This window comes from Cebidichthys violaceus, unplaced genomic scaffold (assembly GCF_023349555.1).
Source record: "Cebidichthys violaceus isolate CVI_PGR_0920_01 unplaced genomic scaffold, fCebVio1.0.p SCAF_1, whole genome shotgun sequence".
NCBI classification, from domain to species: domain Eukaryota; kingdom Metazoa; phylum Chordata; class Actinopteri; order Perciformes; family Stichaeidae; genus Cebidichthys; species Cebidichthys violaceus.
The window spans coordinates 2,941,744-2,955,451 of NW_027176262.1; the positions used below are offsets into that span (position 1 = coordinate 2,941,744).

Below are 13,708 nucleotides of genomic sequence, written 5' to 3' on the forward strand. Positions count from 1 at the left end.
CCACTGAGAAGTTGTAGCCGTCAGCTTCAGAGCCCAATCTTGTGAGCGTGAGTCAGTTTGGAGAATTTAACCGCGGGGTTTCCCATCATTGGAGCAATTCAGTGACCTGCTGTCAGCTGACTGCAGCTTCCTTTGTGATTCTTTCAGGATTAGAACAGGCTTTTAGAAAGAGCAGTATCTTCTTTTAAGTCCAACTTAGTTTATTACAGTGTTCAAATACAACATATAGACCAGCATCATGAGATGCCTGAAGCTCCAAATGATTTATGGAACAAATGTGTAACTTTAAAGTCTCTTCATAAACTTGTCTTCCCTATTTATTATATGAATTGAATAATATACTGCCATTGTTCCACTCAACCCCATGTAATGTAAGACGGTGCAGTATAAGCAACATGATCCTATAATAAACATTTATGGAATGTTCCTGTACTTGAGGCCATTTTCTTTTTATGACACTTTATACCCAGAGGAAAAATATACTTTTTTACCAAACTATATTTATTTGACTGCTGTCATTTATACTTTTCACACAACACTGACTTTTTTAAACTATGCATTGTTGTATTAAATTACCCAACAGTGTATAAAGTTAATGCATCTGTAGTAATATTCCAATACATATAGTTAGAATAAATAACTCTCTGAATGGGGCCATTTTACATGAGTACTTCTACTTGTGAGTATAGATATAGTACTACATTTTTTTATGTACAGCACTTTTACTTCAGTAAAATGTCAATGCAGGGCTGTGATGGAGTTGTAGTACAAATATGAAAAATACTTATTTCATGCCTGAATACACAATATTTAACTCTGATAATACTTCATGCTTTACTTCACTCACTGGTCTCTTGTGAACAGTAAAGTGTTAAAAACATCCCCCCCCCCCCTCCTCTCTGTGAGTATTTGATTGGAACACGTTGAGTTTAAGACGCTCGTTGTTACCGGAAACGGCGAATCGACCCCCCCCCCCCCCCCCCCCCGTTTGACCAAATTAGCGCATCCTGGCATGCTCTGTACGCAATTGCGTGAATCCACACCGAGAGAGAGCACTGGAAACAACAACAACAACAACAACAACAACAACAACAACGCTCTCTCTTTAACGGCGACACATCATCATCATCATCATCATCATCATCATCATCATCATCATCTCTCTCTCTCTCTCTCTCTCTCTTTGTGGGATGCTCGGAGTCACCACCATTACATCATCTATTCCCACACAGCCCAGCAGGAATCGAGAGCGGTTTTTTTTTTTGTTGTTGTTCTTTTCGGGATCCGGATCATTTGGACGGAGCGGCAGCAGCTCTTTAATACAGCGCGCGACAGTTGAGGGGACAGGCTAATGGATATATAATAATATAAAAAAAGAATATAGCCCACATCAACAATGTCTGCGGGGATGATGGCGCTTCAATGAGCGGGGAGAAGAGGAGGGGGAGAGGAGGAGAGACGTGCACCGTCATCAGCATCTGTCCGCCAGCTCCCCTTTGTGTTCGCCGGAGCGCGTGAATGGCGAGAGATGACATGGCAGAGGTAGATCTGGCACCGAGCGGAGCGGAACCCCCCGGCGACGCTTCCTCTGCGTTCCCCTACGAGGAGTACGAGTGCAAAATATGCTACAACTACTTCGACCTCGACCGCCGCGCGCCGAAGATCCTCGAGTGCCTGCACACGTTCTGCGAGGAGTGCCTGAACACGCTCCATCTGCGCGAGGAGCGGCCGTGGCGCATCAGCTGCCCCGTCTGCCGCCACCGGACCCCGGTGCCGGATTACCGGATCCAAAACCTGCCCAACAACACCAAGGTGACGGAGGATTTCCCGCTCTACATCGACTCGGACCCCTTGCCCCAGGACGCGCTGCCGCCGTACCCTCCCCCGCTGCACCCGGCGCTCGTCGCCCTGCGCCGAGAGGAGGCGTCGGGGACGTCCAGCGTCAGCCAGGCGACCCCGTCCACCACCGTGTCCACCGCCACCACCCTCTCCCAGGACTCGGTGCGCTACGACAGCTGCCAGAGCTGCAAGCGGGTGGCGCTGACCACCGGCTGCGTGTGCGTGATCTTCTCCTTCCTCTCCATGCTCGTGCTGCTCTTCATGGGCCTGATCTTCGTGCACAGCCACAGCATCCCGCCCTCGCCGGCGGGACCCATTTGCCTGTCGGTGGCCAGCATCCTGGCCATGTTCTCGGTGGTGGTCACGTGGCTCATCTGCTGGCTCAAGTACAGACCGGATCACGAGACGGGCCGCTCGTCCGCCACCAGCAACTCCCGGAGAAACGCCTGACGCGACCGCCGGCTCTGACTCTGGACGCAGGCTGCTGGTGTGTGCGCGTGCGTGCGCGTGTGTGTGCGTGTGTGAGTGAGTGTGTACATAATACTGTCAACCGTTTCTCCCGCGCCCTTTACCTTTTCTAGGGAATCAAAATCTCGTCCAAAAATGGCCTTTTCTTATATAGCAAACACCCAAAAGGCCTTCGTGTTGTTTGGAGCAGCAGGCCGACATCATCCTCGATAATCCTTAAATCGTGCACTTGAATTGTCACTATTGACCCCTGGTAGTTGGATCTCAGCTGGTTTGACTGGATGTGAGTGAAGTGCTTATTTCCAGGGTTTCGACTCCCCCCCCCCCCTCCCCCTCTCCCTTTCCCCTCCACCCTTTCCTGCTATAAATGATATGCATCTCCCACAATGCCACTCACTGTATGATAACTGTCCACCAGGATCCACTCTTATATCTCAACCCGAGCACTAATGTACTGTACAGATATTTAACAGTGTTCACCTCTGATGGATTTAGGTTTTCCCCGGAGGAGGGGGTGGTGTACATAGCAGGAGGTGGTGTACATAGCAGGAGGTGGTGTACATAGCAGGACTGTAGAGGCGTCGTCCGTCTTTCTTGATGAATCTTTTTTGTGCTTGAACTGTTGTTTTTTCCCCCTGAAGGATGCCACCGTTTCCTGTCCTCTCACCGTGAACAACTGCGCCTCTTCCAGGTTTTATTTTGGGGGTTTTTTTCTCGAAGGGATCCGCTTGTGGGTTTTTGAAAGTTGTTTGGCTACTCGTTGTGCAGGTTAGGCTCCCGAAAGGTCACGACCTTTTGTGTTTCAGGAGGGGCGTCTAAAGGCCGAGATTTCCTCTTTCTGTCACGTCACTTCAAGCTGAAGAACAGAAGTCTCTGCCTCTCGAATCGCCACCTTTTCTTTTTCCACTTATGATAAATGTCTCGTTGCATGCGGCTTTTGAAGAGAGGTCACAATAGACGCCTTAAGCCAGGCCCACCTTCGGCGCCACGCACACTCCTCCTCTTCCTCACAAAGCGTGAGAACATCTAAAGCGTCCTGTTCTCCTGGACGGCTTCTACCGCGGAGTCTCTGTGGTTCCTCTTGAGATTGTCAGGAGTCCTAATTAACATCAAGAGCTGTAGGAGAGATTCATGTTTGTGTTATTTCAGTACCATGCAAATATTACATCTGCCTAAACTAAAAACTTCATAAAATTCACATTATATGTTTGTTTTTTTCTCTCCCCTCAGAAATACAAGTACTAACAAATGCATCAAAAAGGCTAAAACTGCTTCTCAGCATTACTGTGAACCCGCTGGTGAATTCTGTGTGTGTGTGTGTGTGTATAATCTATTTATTTAATATGGAGAGAAGACCTTATGTGTTTGACACGCCTGTGTTGTGTTTCTGCCCCCACCCCCCCTCCACCTTCCTGTAGAATTCGGACACATGGTTTTCGGACACATGGTTTTAATGTGAGCACTTGTTGCCCTCACACACACCCACACACACACACACACACACACACACACACACACCCACACACACACACACACACACACACACACACACACACACACACACACACACACACACTCATGGTCTCCCTCCTCACTGCATGGGGGAATAAAGCAACAATAAGTCAACATCATTCTTAACCCCCCCCCCTCCTTGTTTTAATCCCTTAAACTTTTAGATGATGCACTTTCACCCTCCATAACGAGGTAAAATACCTTTCTTTTTGTGTTTTTTTTTGTTAAATGTATACGCGTATATATTGTATTTATTTCAGAGGACCGTTTGGGTTTTTAATGAGAATATCTGTGGTTGTTGTTGAAGTACCAAAAAGTATTTGCACAGAGAAATGTTCCTTATGTGCTGTTTTACATACATAAAATACATTTAAAAAAATACACATTTCAGTAATAAAGGAATACGTGGAATATCAGGCTGCTTCCTTCCTTTTGTCTCCATACAGTACGCGATGAGTGTGTGAACAAGTCGAGCCCACGTGCACACAAGTACAACACGTCGTGTGTGTTTAAATAGGAATCACATGTTAAATATCAAACCAGTGTGTGTCAGTGCTTAGCAGGCTCAAGGATCAAATGTGCCCCCTACTGGTAGACTCATGGTGCTGCGCTATTAATAACGTGTCAGCTTGATTGAGCCTCTCGTGCAGCAGTTGTGTAAACTTCTGGTTAAACTTGATTAAAGGTAAATACATTTTTGTTCAAATATGTTAATAATAAACTGCGAGGCTCACGTGAATGAAGTCATTCATAAACACACAGAATAGACAGAAACACACCAGCGCTGACCAGTCACCGTCTGATTACAGGTTACTGTTAAGGGCCATCAATTAACCCTGTCACCCCCCCCACCACACACACACACACACACACACACACACACACACACACACACACACACACACACACACACACACACACCGGAGCCGAGCTACAGTTACACTTTAAGTCGCTTTTACCGTCAAACAGACAAAGATGTGAGACCACGTGTTTGTGCGGGAGGAGGTCTGGCTAATGTGCGTCAATGGTTCCAGCGCTACAGTAGCATGCACGCGCTGCACGCGCGCACAAGCGTAGAACTTGTGTTTTTCTTGTGTGTTCCGTGTCAGAAGCTACAACGGTGACGTATTCAGTTTGGAGTAAGAAACACAGAAACACTCAACAGAAGTGCATTGAATCACAGTTATAACTATGATAAACACATTTATTAGCCTTTTTGAAGACGTATAACCAATATTAACCTATAATATACACATTTGAGGAATGCTACTGAGTACTGTAAGGTTTGAGGTACTTGTACTTGAGGCCATTTTCTTTTTATGAGACTTTATACTCAAAAATATAGTTTTTAGTTTTTACCTCACTATGTATTTGACTGCTGTCATTTACACACAAAACTGACTTTTTAAACTTGTTGTATTCAATTACCCAACAGTGTATCACGTCAATGCATCTGTGGTAATATTCCAATAATGGGGTCATTTTACATAATGAGTACTTTTACTTGCGAGTACAGGGCTGTGATGGAGTACTGCTCCTTTTACTGAAGTACAAATATGAAAAATACTTATATCATGCCTGAATGCACAATATTTAAGTCAGATAATACTTAATTCAATTACCCAACAGTGAATCACGTCAATGAATCTGTAGTAATATTCTAATAATAGATAAATACAGTTAGAAAAGAATAACCCTCTGAATGTCTGAATGGGGCCATTTTACATAATGAGTACTTGTACTGCTGAGTAGTAAGCTAGTACTACATTCCTCTTGTGTTTCTCATGTACAGCACTCTTTATACTGCAGTAATGCAGGGCTGTGATGGAGTATCTTTTCGTTGCAGTACTGTTACTTTTACTTTATATTAAAAATACGTATTTCATGCCTGAGTACAAACAATACGAGTCAGATAATAATTAATGCAGCAAGTAAATATTAACGTGTTAAACATAAAACGATGACGTGTAGACCCCTCTCCTCTCTGCGGACTCACATACGTTCAAAAATATAAATACTCAATTTCAATGACGTCACCCTGTATCTCTTTTGTATGAATTATTACCGTAATATAGGGCGCGATGTGAACTAATCGATGTGGCAATTTGTGCGCTCGCGAAATGGCCTCGACGCACGGAGCACGCGACGCAACTTCATTTATTCCTCATCAAGCGGAGAGTTCTGACTTTTGGATTTCATCCCCCGGTAATGGATTGGACACGCAGATTCAGTGTCGCCTCTGAAGGAAGGGGCCGAGGTATGCGTCGTGCCCCCTCTGGTTCACATTTGCCCCCTCTGGGTTCTCTCTCTCTCTCTCTCTCTCTCTCTCTCTCTCTCTCTCTCTCTCTCTCTCTCTCTCTCTCTCTCTCTCTCTCTCTCTCTCTCGTTTCTTGGTTGTAATATCCAATTTCAAATAAGACCAGTGACACTCCCCGATCGTCACGTCCGTCAGCCTGATGGTCTCAGTGTGACACAAAACAAACAGTTAAGATTACATCACCCGCAGCCTAATGGTTCTACTTATTCTGATTGCTCCACTTGCAGAACAACATCAGAAGCCCACGTGCTAACAGTGGCCTATTCACAGCAGCGCTGTGATTATTATCATGTCATCTGCTTTATTACAAATGTTAAAAATAAATAAAAGATCTGTCACAAACAAACTGGCGTTTCCCGCTCTCCTCCCTCGCAACCTGTGGTGATGTAATTCATTTCCACGCGTGATAATGAAAAGATAATGACATATCCCCCCCCCCTCCCTTTAGCAGGTGAAAGACCCCTCGCGGGCCCCCGCTTATTTTAAACCCAGCGTCCACCTATTGTCCGCGCGCCTTTTTGACAGCAAAGTCAACATTTGAAGTGCGTTTTTTTCTTCTTCTTTTAGATTCTTTCTTCTTCCAAAGCGACTAAAAAGAGGCGAATGTTAATTGAAACCTACTTAACCTGTGGGATACCTCTGCATAAATGGAGGTGAATGACCCCCCCCCCCCATGACAGGGCTGATCAGGTGCTGGGGGGCTTTTCAGCTTTGTAGTTTTGCATGAGTCACGCAGAGGTGGAGAAACACATATTTCCAAATCCACGGAATGTGTTTTTCCCCCCAAAGCCTGCTGTTATAATAGCTTCATTACTGCACCTTGATTGCATATAGAGGTAAAACAAACAAACAAACACCTGTTCCACCTAATGAAGGCTCGGCCCGTGCTGCTGCTGCTGCTGCTGCCATGGGTCAATAAATACATTGAAATAATAATGATATTTGAATTAAAGCTGTTCGTTCGTTGGTGCAAAGAGTCTCAGACGCACAGTGACGCAAACGCATCTTTTGTCGTGATCGCAGAGCTTTGCTTCACTGATTGATTATATAGTCACACACGTGACGCTACAGGGCCCGTGACTTCAACAGAAACAACTCCTCGCGCCTTCGTTCTCTTTTTTTGGCACGCGGTGACAATATTGATTATTACACATTTTAGGGGTTTTAAAAATACACCCCACTCATGTCCGTAGCGGCTCTGAGCTCTATAGACTGTCTTTACGGCCGCACTGGCGTCGTATCCTGCTGTGGGCGCACGTCCCCCCCCCCTCATTCAGACTATCCTCGGCCTGCTGGAGCTCGGCCTGAAAACCCCACAATAAATTCCTCGAGGTGGACACACACTTTAGCACCATTTGTGTCATATATGAGGCCACGGGGGGTGGGAAACTAATTAGGGGAGTCGTGTGCAGACGGCATGCATTTTACGCACAGATTTTACGCACAGATCGGTGACAAGACGAGGAGTCTCAGTGATTTTTTTTTTTTTGTATCAATGCGTAAAGATGTGCACAAAGCAGAAGTCACGGATTTGACTCTTTTGATACTGTTTTATGGATTAAGGACAGAATCCTGGTTCGGTTTTGGTTTAGAGCTGAGATGAAACCCAATCCGAGACCGAGAGCCGAACATGTCAGGAGCATCGGGACCAGAGTTAATGACCCGTATGTGAGATAAACTGACAAAATATTGACTTTAATTTGCTGGTTAAAACAAGCGTTTGGTATCAAATCACATTATCTTTAGATCCACAGTCCATGATGACATACAATAATAAGTAACATTATACTGTCTATAATAATAATAATGCAGCAAAAATAACCCACAATGCAACAATTATTTCATTCTAAATGTTAATACATTTTTGTGTGTTCTTAATATTTCCCCCCCCAGTGAAATATAGAAAGCAGGAATACGTCACAAGCAAAAGTTGTAGAAATGAATTTATTGTCTGTTGTTTTGGGAAACATTAATATCAGTGCAGACAGATAGTCTATGTATTAATTACATCTTTTATTATTTATATATACATATATTCATATATATATATATGAATATATATATATATATATGAATATATATATATATTCATATATATATATATATTCATATATATATATATATATTCATATATATATATATATATATTCATATATATATATATATTCATATATATATATATTCATATATATATATATTCATATATATATATATATATATATATATATATATATATATATATATATATATATATATGAATATAATTTACTGGAGCAGTGAGCATCTGTGACCTCATGACCAGTGGTGGAATGTAACTAATTACTCAAGTACTCTTATTGAGTAAATTATAACAAATGAAACTTTTGATGTTTTACTCATACAGGTACACATTGTACTTTATACTCTACTCTACTCTTGTCTGGTTACAGCGTGTCATCCCCGTCCTGTCCAGTGACAACAACGTATCTCCAGATGTGTTGAAGATTTAATTTTTTTGTGATAAATTAAAGGAAGAAATGTTCCTTTATACGGTTTGATAAACTTCTCCTGAAGCTGTACGTAAACTATGTACGCAGGACAGCGATGCTACAAACATGATGGAATATGATTAAACCAGCCAACAGTACATACAGGAGTCAAAACACGCAGTATACAATACTACAGTAATAGTACTAATACTACAGTAATAGTACTAATCCAGAAACATCATATATATGACAGTAAAACACTGAGAAGGAACATTTTAGTACTTTTTACTGCCTACTTACACACTTCTATAAGTACAGTTTTGAATGCAGGAGTATTTCCAGAGCTTGGTAGTAGTACTTAGACTCTGAATACTTCTCCCACCAGAGCTATTTATGAATATTAAACACATGAACTAAATAATTACAGCTCCTCAGTCATCGTCTGTCGCTCCGCTTTCCTCCATAAAGTCGTTTTGTGTTTGTGTGTTTTTTTATTTGTGTGAATCGACGCCCCTGTTCCATCCGAAGCGGAACCGCGACGGCGTCCTCTCCGTCTCTCTCTCCCTCTCTCTCTCTCCTGATAGGACGGAAAGTTTGGTTTCAACCCCCTTCAGCCAATCGGCGCCGCGCTGCGTTCCCCCCGTGGTATACCCCGTCCCGGACCAATCGCAGCCGGGGAGCGCCGAACTCCGGGGTTTAGAGAGAGAGAGAGAGAGAGAGAGAGAGAGAGAGAGAGAGAGAGAGAGAGAGAGAGAGGGAGAGAGGAGCTCCGCTACTTTTGACGGTCTCCTCTCACTTTGAACCGGTGTCAAACAAACAACAACAACAATATCTGCTCGTCCCCGGGGCTCCACCGCCGCGGCAGCCCGCATTACCGAGAGCACAAACACCGGAGAGTGACACTCAAAAAAAACAACAACAACCGAGGAGACTGAGAAACTCTTTTTAACATCTAAAAAAATAATAATCTAAATTTCTTCTTCCATCGTCCCGTTTGGCTCCGACTCGTGCAGCCCGACAGCGGCTAACTTGAGGCTAACCCTTCATTTTTTCATCCAGGAAGCTTCATCAGGACTTTTGTTTTTTTTTAACTGCGGAACAATCTGTCTGTGTGTGTGTGTGTGTGTGTGTGTGTGTGTGTGTGTGTGTGTGTGTGCGCGTGTTGGAGCAGCAGCCCTCCCCTGTTAAAGGAGGCATCCGGAGTCACCGCGGGGTGTTGGTGGTGTGACTGCGTTGGCGGGGTCGATACCCAGGATGATGCGACCCACGCTGGCTCAGAACTACCCCCGCAGTGGCTTCCCTCTGGAAGGTAACGTGAACGCATCACACACGTTACCGTTATAACTCACTGTTATAAGTTTCATAGCAGCAAAGCCACATCTTATACGTCACTATGGCTGAGCTGACAATCCATTAGTTTGATACTTTTGTATCTTTTCTGTTTGTTTCCCTCACATTTCATTTAATGTAAGCAACGTTTAGCACACTTAGCCCTATTAACATGATGCTATACTCTCATAAATAGTGTAGATGTTTTTAATAGGGTACTTCTGCTTTAAATTATCGCGTAAAATATTTATTGTCAGCTGTTTTTTATTGGAGCAGTTATATAAAGAAAACTGCTGCTTTGTCATCTTGTTATTGGTGCGTTCAGGTACATTTCTGGGCATCTTTTGCACTGGGTCAACTTTGTTGACAAGTTCCTCTCATGTGTGTTTTATCTTACATGTATAGTGTCTACCCCGTTGGGTCAAGGCCGCGTGAACCAGCTCGGGGGAGTTTTCATAAATGGCAGACCTCTGCCCAACCACATCCGACATAAAATCGTGGAAATGGCGCACCACGGCATCCGGCCGTGTGTCATCTCCCGACAGCTGCGGGTCTCCCACGGCTGCGTGTCCAAAATCCTGTGCCGGTACCAGGAGACGGGCTCCATCAGACCCGGGGCCATCGGCGGCAGCAAACCCAAGGTACGAGCCCTCAGATCACGCAGGTTGTGTTTAATATTAGCCTTATGAATAACATAGACGCACGTTCATGTTGAATGCGTATTAACTTGTTGATCGCATTGCCCGCATAAAGGCGATGTATATGCATTGTGCCCCCCCCCCCCCCCCCCCCTCTCGAGGGCCACAGCGACGTGAACAAACACTGCGACTCTTCTGACCTTTTCAAAGCAGGGAACAACGCCGGACGTAGACAAGAGAATAGAAGATTACAAGCGGGAAAACCCGGGTATGTTTAGCTGGGAGATTCGGGATAAATTACTGAAGGATGGGATATGTGACCGCAACAACGTCCCTTCAGGTAAAAAGGGCAGACATGGATGAATTTACACTTTATTATTAATATTCATATTATTATTTATTTATCCGTAGTTATTTATTTATGTATCAAGTTAAACTGCGACCACAACAGGTTGTCATACAGCCTACACTTTGTAATTAATAATAATAATAATAAAAAACTATAAGTAAAGTAAAAAAAAGTCCCTTTTCTTTTAGTATTTTATAAAGTATAAAGTAACTTTATAACCTCTTATTTATTATGTATATATGATATATTATATATATGATGTATGGTATATATTTCATATATTATTTCTATATATATTATATATATATTTTATTAATTACATATATTTTATACATATATAATATATTAAAAATCATATATATATTTTATTATATATTGTTATATATTATATATTATGTTATCGTATTATTATTATTATTATTATTATGTAAAGTGTATGTATTGTCATCTTTTGATGTGTTAATTATTTTCTATTAAATACTTTGTAAGTGTTTCTACTGTACGGTTTTATTTCGTGTTTTCTATGTTCGTAATTATTCATATTCATATATATATATATATACACATATGATCGCAGTGAGCTCCATCAGTCGCACCATGCGGAGTAAGTTCGGGGTCAGAGGCGACGAAGAGGAGGACGAAGAGGAGATCGAGAGGAAGGAGCTGGAGGAGAACGACCGGAGGGCCAAGCACAGCATCGAAGGCATCCTGGGGGACCGATGTGAGTGAACCTCTCCTTGGCCGGTGATGTGTGTGTGTGTGTGGTGTGTGTGTGTGTGTGTGTGTGTGTGTGTGTGTGTGTGTGTTGTGGGAGGGGGGTACAATAGCTGGCTGTTCGCTGTATATAGCTTCGGGTGGGTCACATCAGTGACCTCACGCGCACATTAGAGCGCAAAGTTTGATCAGATACAGTGAGGCCACGTGGGAGGAATTTGATCACACTTTTTTTTTATTTATATATTCGCTAAATTGCCTATTTGAGGACGCGCTTTGAGGTATTAGTATGAAAGTGATGAAAAGTTATTAACAGGCTATGTATCCACCGGGATCACATTCTACAGGACTGCATTCACGTGCACGTCTCGTGTTCGGCGCCTCCAACCTGTTGAGTGCTCGCGAGCGGAGCGTAAAGGAGAGAGCGCGCTTCTCGCGTAGCCGCGTAACGAGCCTCTCCGCGCAGTTTGAGCTGCGGTAAAAAAGGTGTCGGACGGGGGCGGAGAGCGGCGTGTCGTCCTTTGTTAGGGATTCTTTATCGAGCATATCTCTCTCCGTCTACTGCACCCCCCCCCCCCTCCCCCCATATGAGGCCGTGTAGCGTAAATCAAACAGCAGGTGACGTTCTCTGTGCGCGCGCAGTGCTTAGCCTGGATGAATGTATGGACGCACATATTTAAAGATTTGTATTTGTTTATTATAGGGCTGCAGGGATACAAAGAGACACATTGTGACTCAATGCATTTAATGCAATGCTTTAATTAATTATTATATATTTTTTTAATTAATGTTTGAAACGACAGCTTTCACCGCCGAAATAAATAAATACTTATTTTTTTGTTAAACAAAAATAAATGTTTAAAATGCATTTTGAATGCCTGTGTATTATATTCAAACCGGGCGGAATATAATTATTATTTTTTGAAAGAAAAAAATAAATTCCCCGTTTTTTTTTAAAAATCGTTTAAATATGTTCCAGCGTCGTTGGCCTTCAGCCCAGGTGTTTCGGTGCAGACTATGTTGTGCTGCTTCTTCATTTCCCTCATTAGACGTCGGTCTAATTGGAGACTTGGACGAGCGGTTTGGAGCCCATTTATTTCTGCATGTTCAATGTCAATACTTTCTGCTTACGTCATTAGTGTGTGGATTCGTCACGCTTTAATTTGGTACTTTCCAGAATTATTACTGACCTCCATAACGGCTCCACCGTCTCCTCTCGCGGGGAACAGTCGTCTCGCGGTGAGGATGAAATCCATTTAGATTTATGTTTCTTTTTAGGAAAAGTTTATTATAGGACGCTGCGGGTTGATTCCGGGGGAAAAAATGTCTTATTATATTTCATATTTTAACATGCCAGTTCCTAATCTATCGCGAGAGACTTAAGGCCCCTAATGAGTCGTTCAAACAGTCTCCATCTCTTCTCTTCTCGCGTTTGGAGACAGTTTAAGCAGCGACATGTCAACAACAAGGGGAGGACAGATGAGGGACTCGTATAGTCGGAGGAGACAAAATGTCCCCCCAAGATGAGTTGATCAAACATTTGTTCAACGGTTTCCAAACTCCCCCACAAAGACGCGCCTCGCGCGCACAACGGGGAACGCTCAAAGGATGAACTTGGGAGACAAAGGCGCGAGAGTCCATTCGGGGGCTCACGCTCGGGCTGCCTGCGCGCGGACAAAAGGCCAGCTTGGAAACAGCTTTTGGCCGCCGCGCTAAAAGAAGAAGGCAACCTGTTTATAATTCAGTAAGAAAGAGAGAGAGAGAGAGAGAGAGAGAGAGAGAGAGAGAGAGAGAGAGAGAGAGAGAGAGAGAGAGAGAGAGAGAAAAGCCCGACAAAACACACTATGAGGCCGCAATGAAGGATGAATTATTCAGGGAGCTCGTGCTCGTAGAGGGCCCCGTTCAGCGAGGGAAAATGGCCGTTTTCACCTACAAAATGTTTCCTTTTTTTGGGGGTCCGGCCTGCCATTCACGGGGACAACTGAGGCCTCTGAAACCCACTCACGTATTGGCCCCCAAGGATGCGTGCTCGCCCCCCTTAAAAAGCTGGCTGTTGCACACGTGCGAGCGCGCA

General features: G+C 43.7%; 2 protein-coding genes across 2 annotated transcripts in view; both read left to right on the forward strand.

Moving 5' to 3' along the window:
- The first annotated feature begins 999 nt into the window (after window positions 1–999).
- Window positions 1,000–3,878, forward strand: LOC137869126 (RING finger protein 228). The gene has a single exon (XM_068706323.1). The coding sequence runs from the start codon at window positions 1,519–1,521 to the stop codon at window positions 2,287–2,289; it is 771 nt and encodes a 256-aa protein (XP_068562424.1). The 5' UTR covers window positions 1,000–1,518; the 3' UTR covers window positions 2,290–3,878.
- Window positions 3,879–9,390: 5,512 nt separating this feature from the next.
- Window positions 9,391–13,708, forward strand: part of pax3b (paired box 3b) — a 14,620-nt gene continuing 10,302 nt past the window's right edge. The window contains 4 exon segments of the mRNA XM_068706335.1: window positions 9,391–9,913; window positions 10,339–10,574; window positions 10,785–10,911; window positions 11,498–11,641. Of these exon segments, the coding sequence (XP_068562436.1) occupies window positions 9,859–9,913; window positions 10,339–10,574; window positions 10,785–10,911; window positions 11,498–11,641 (562 nt within the window). The 5' untranslated portion in view covers window positions 9,391–9,858.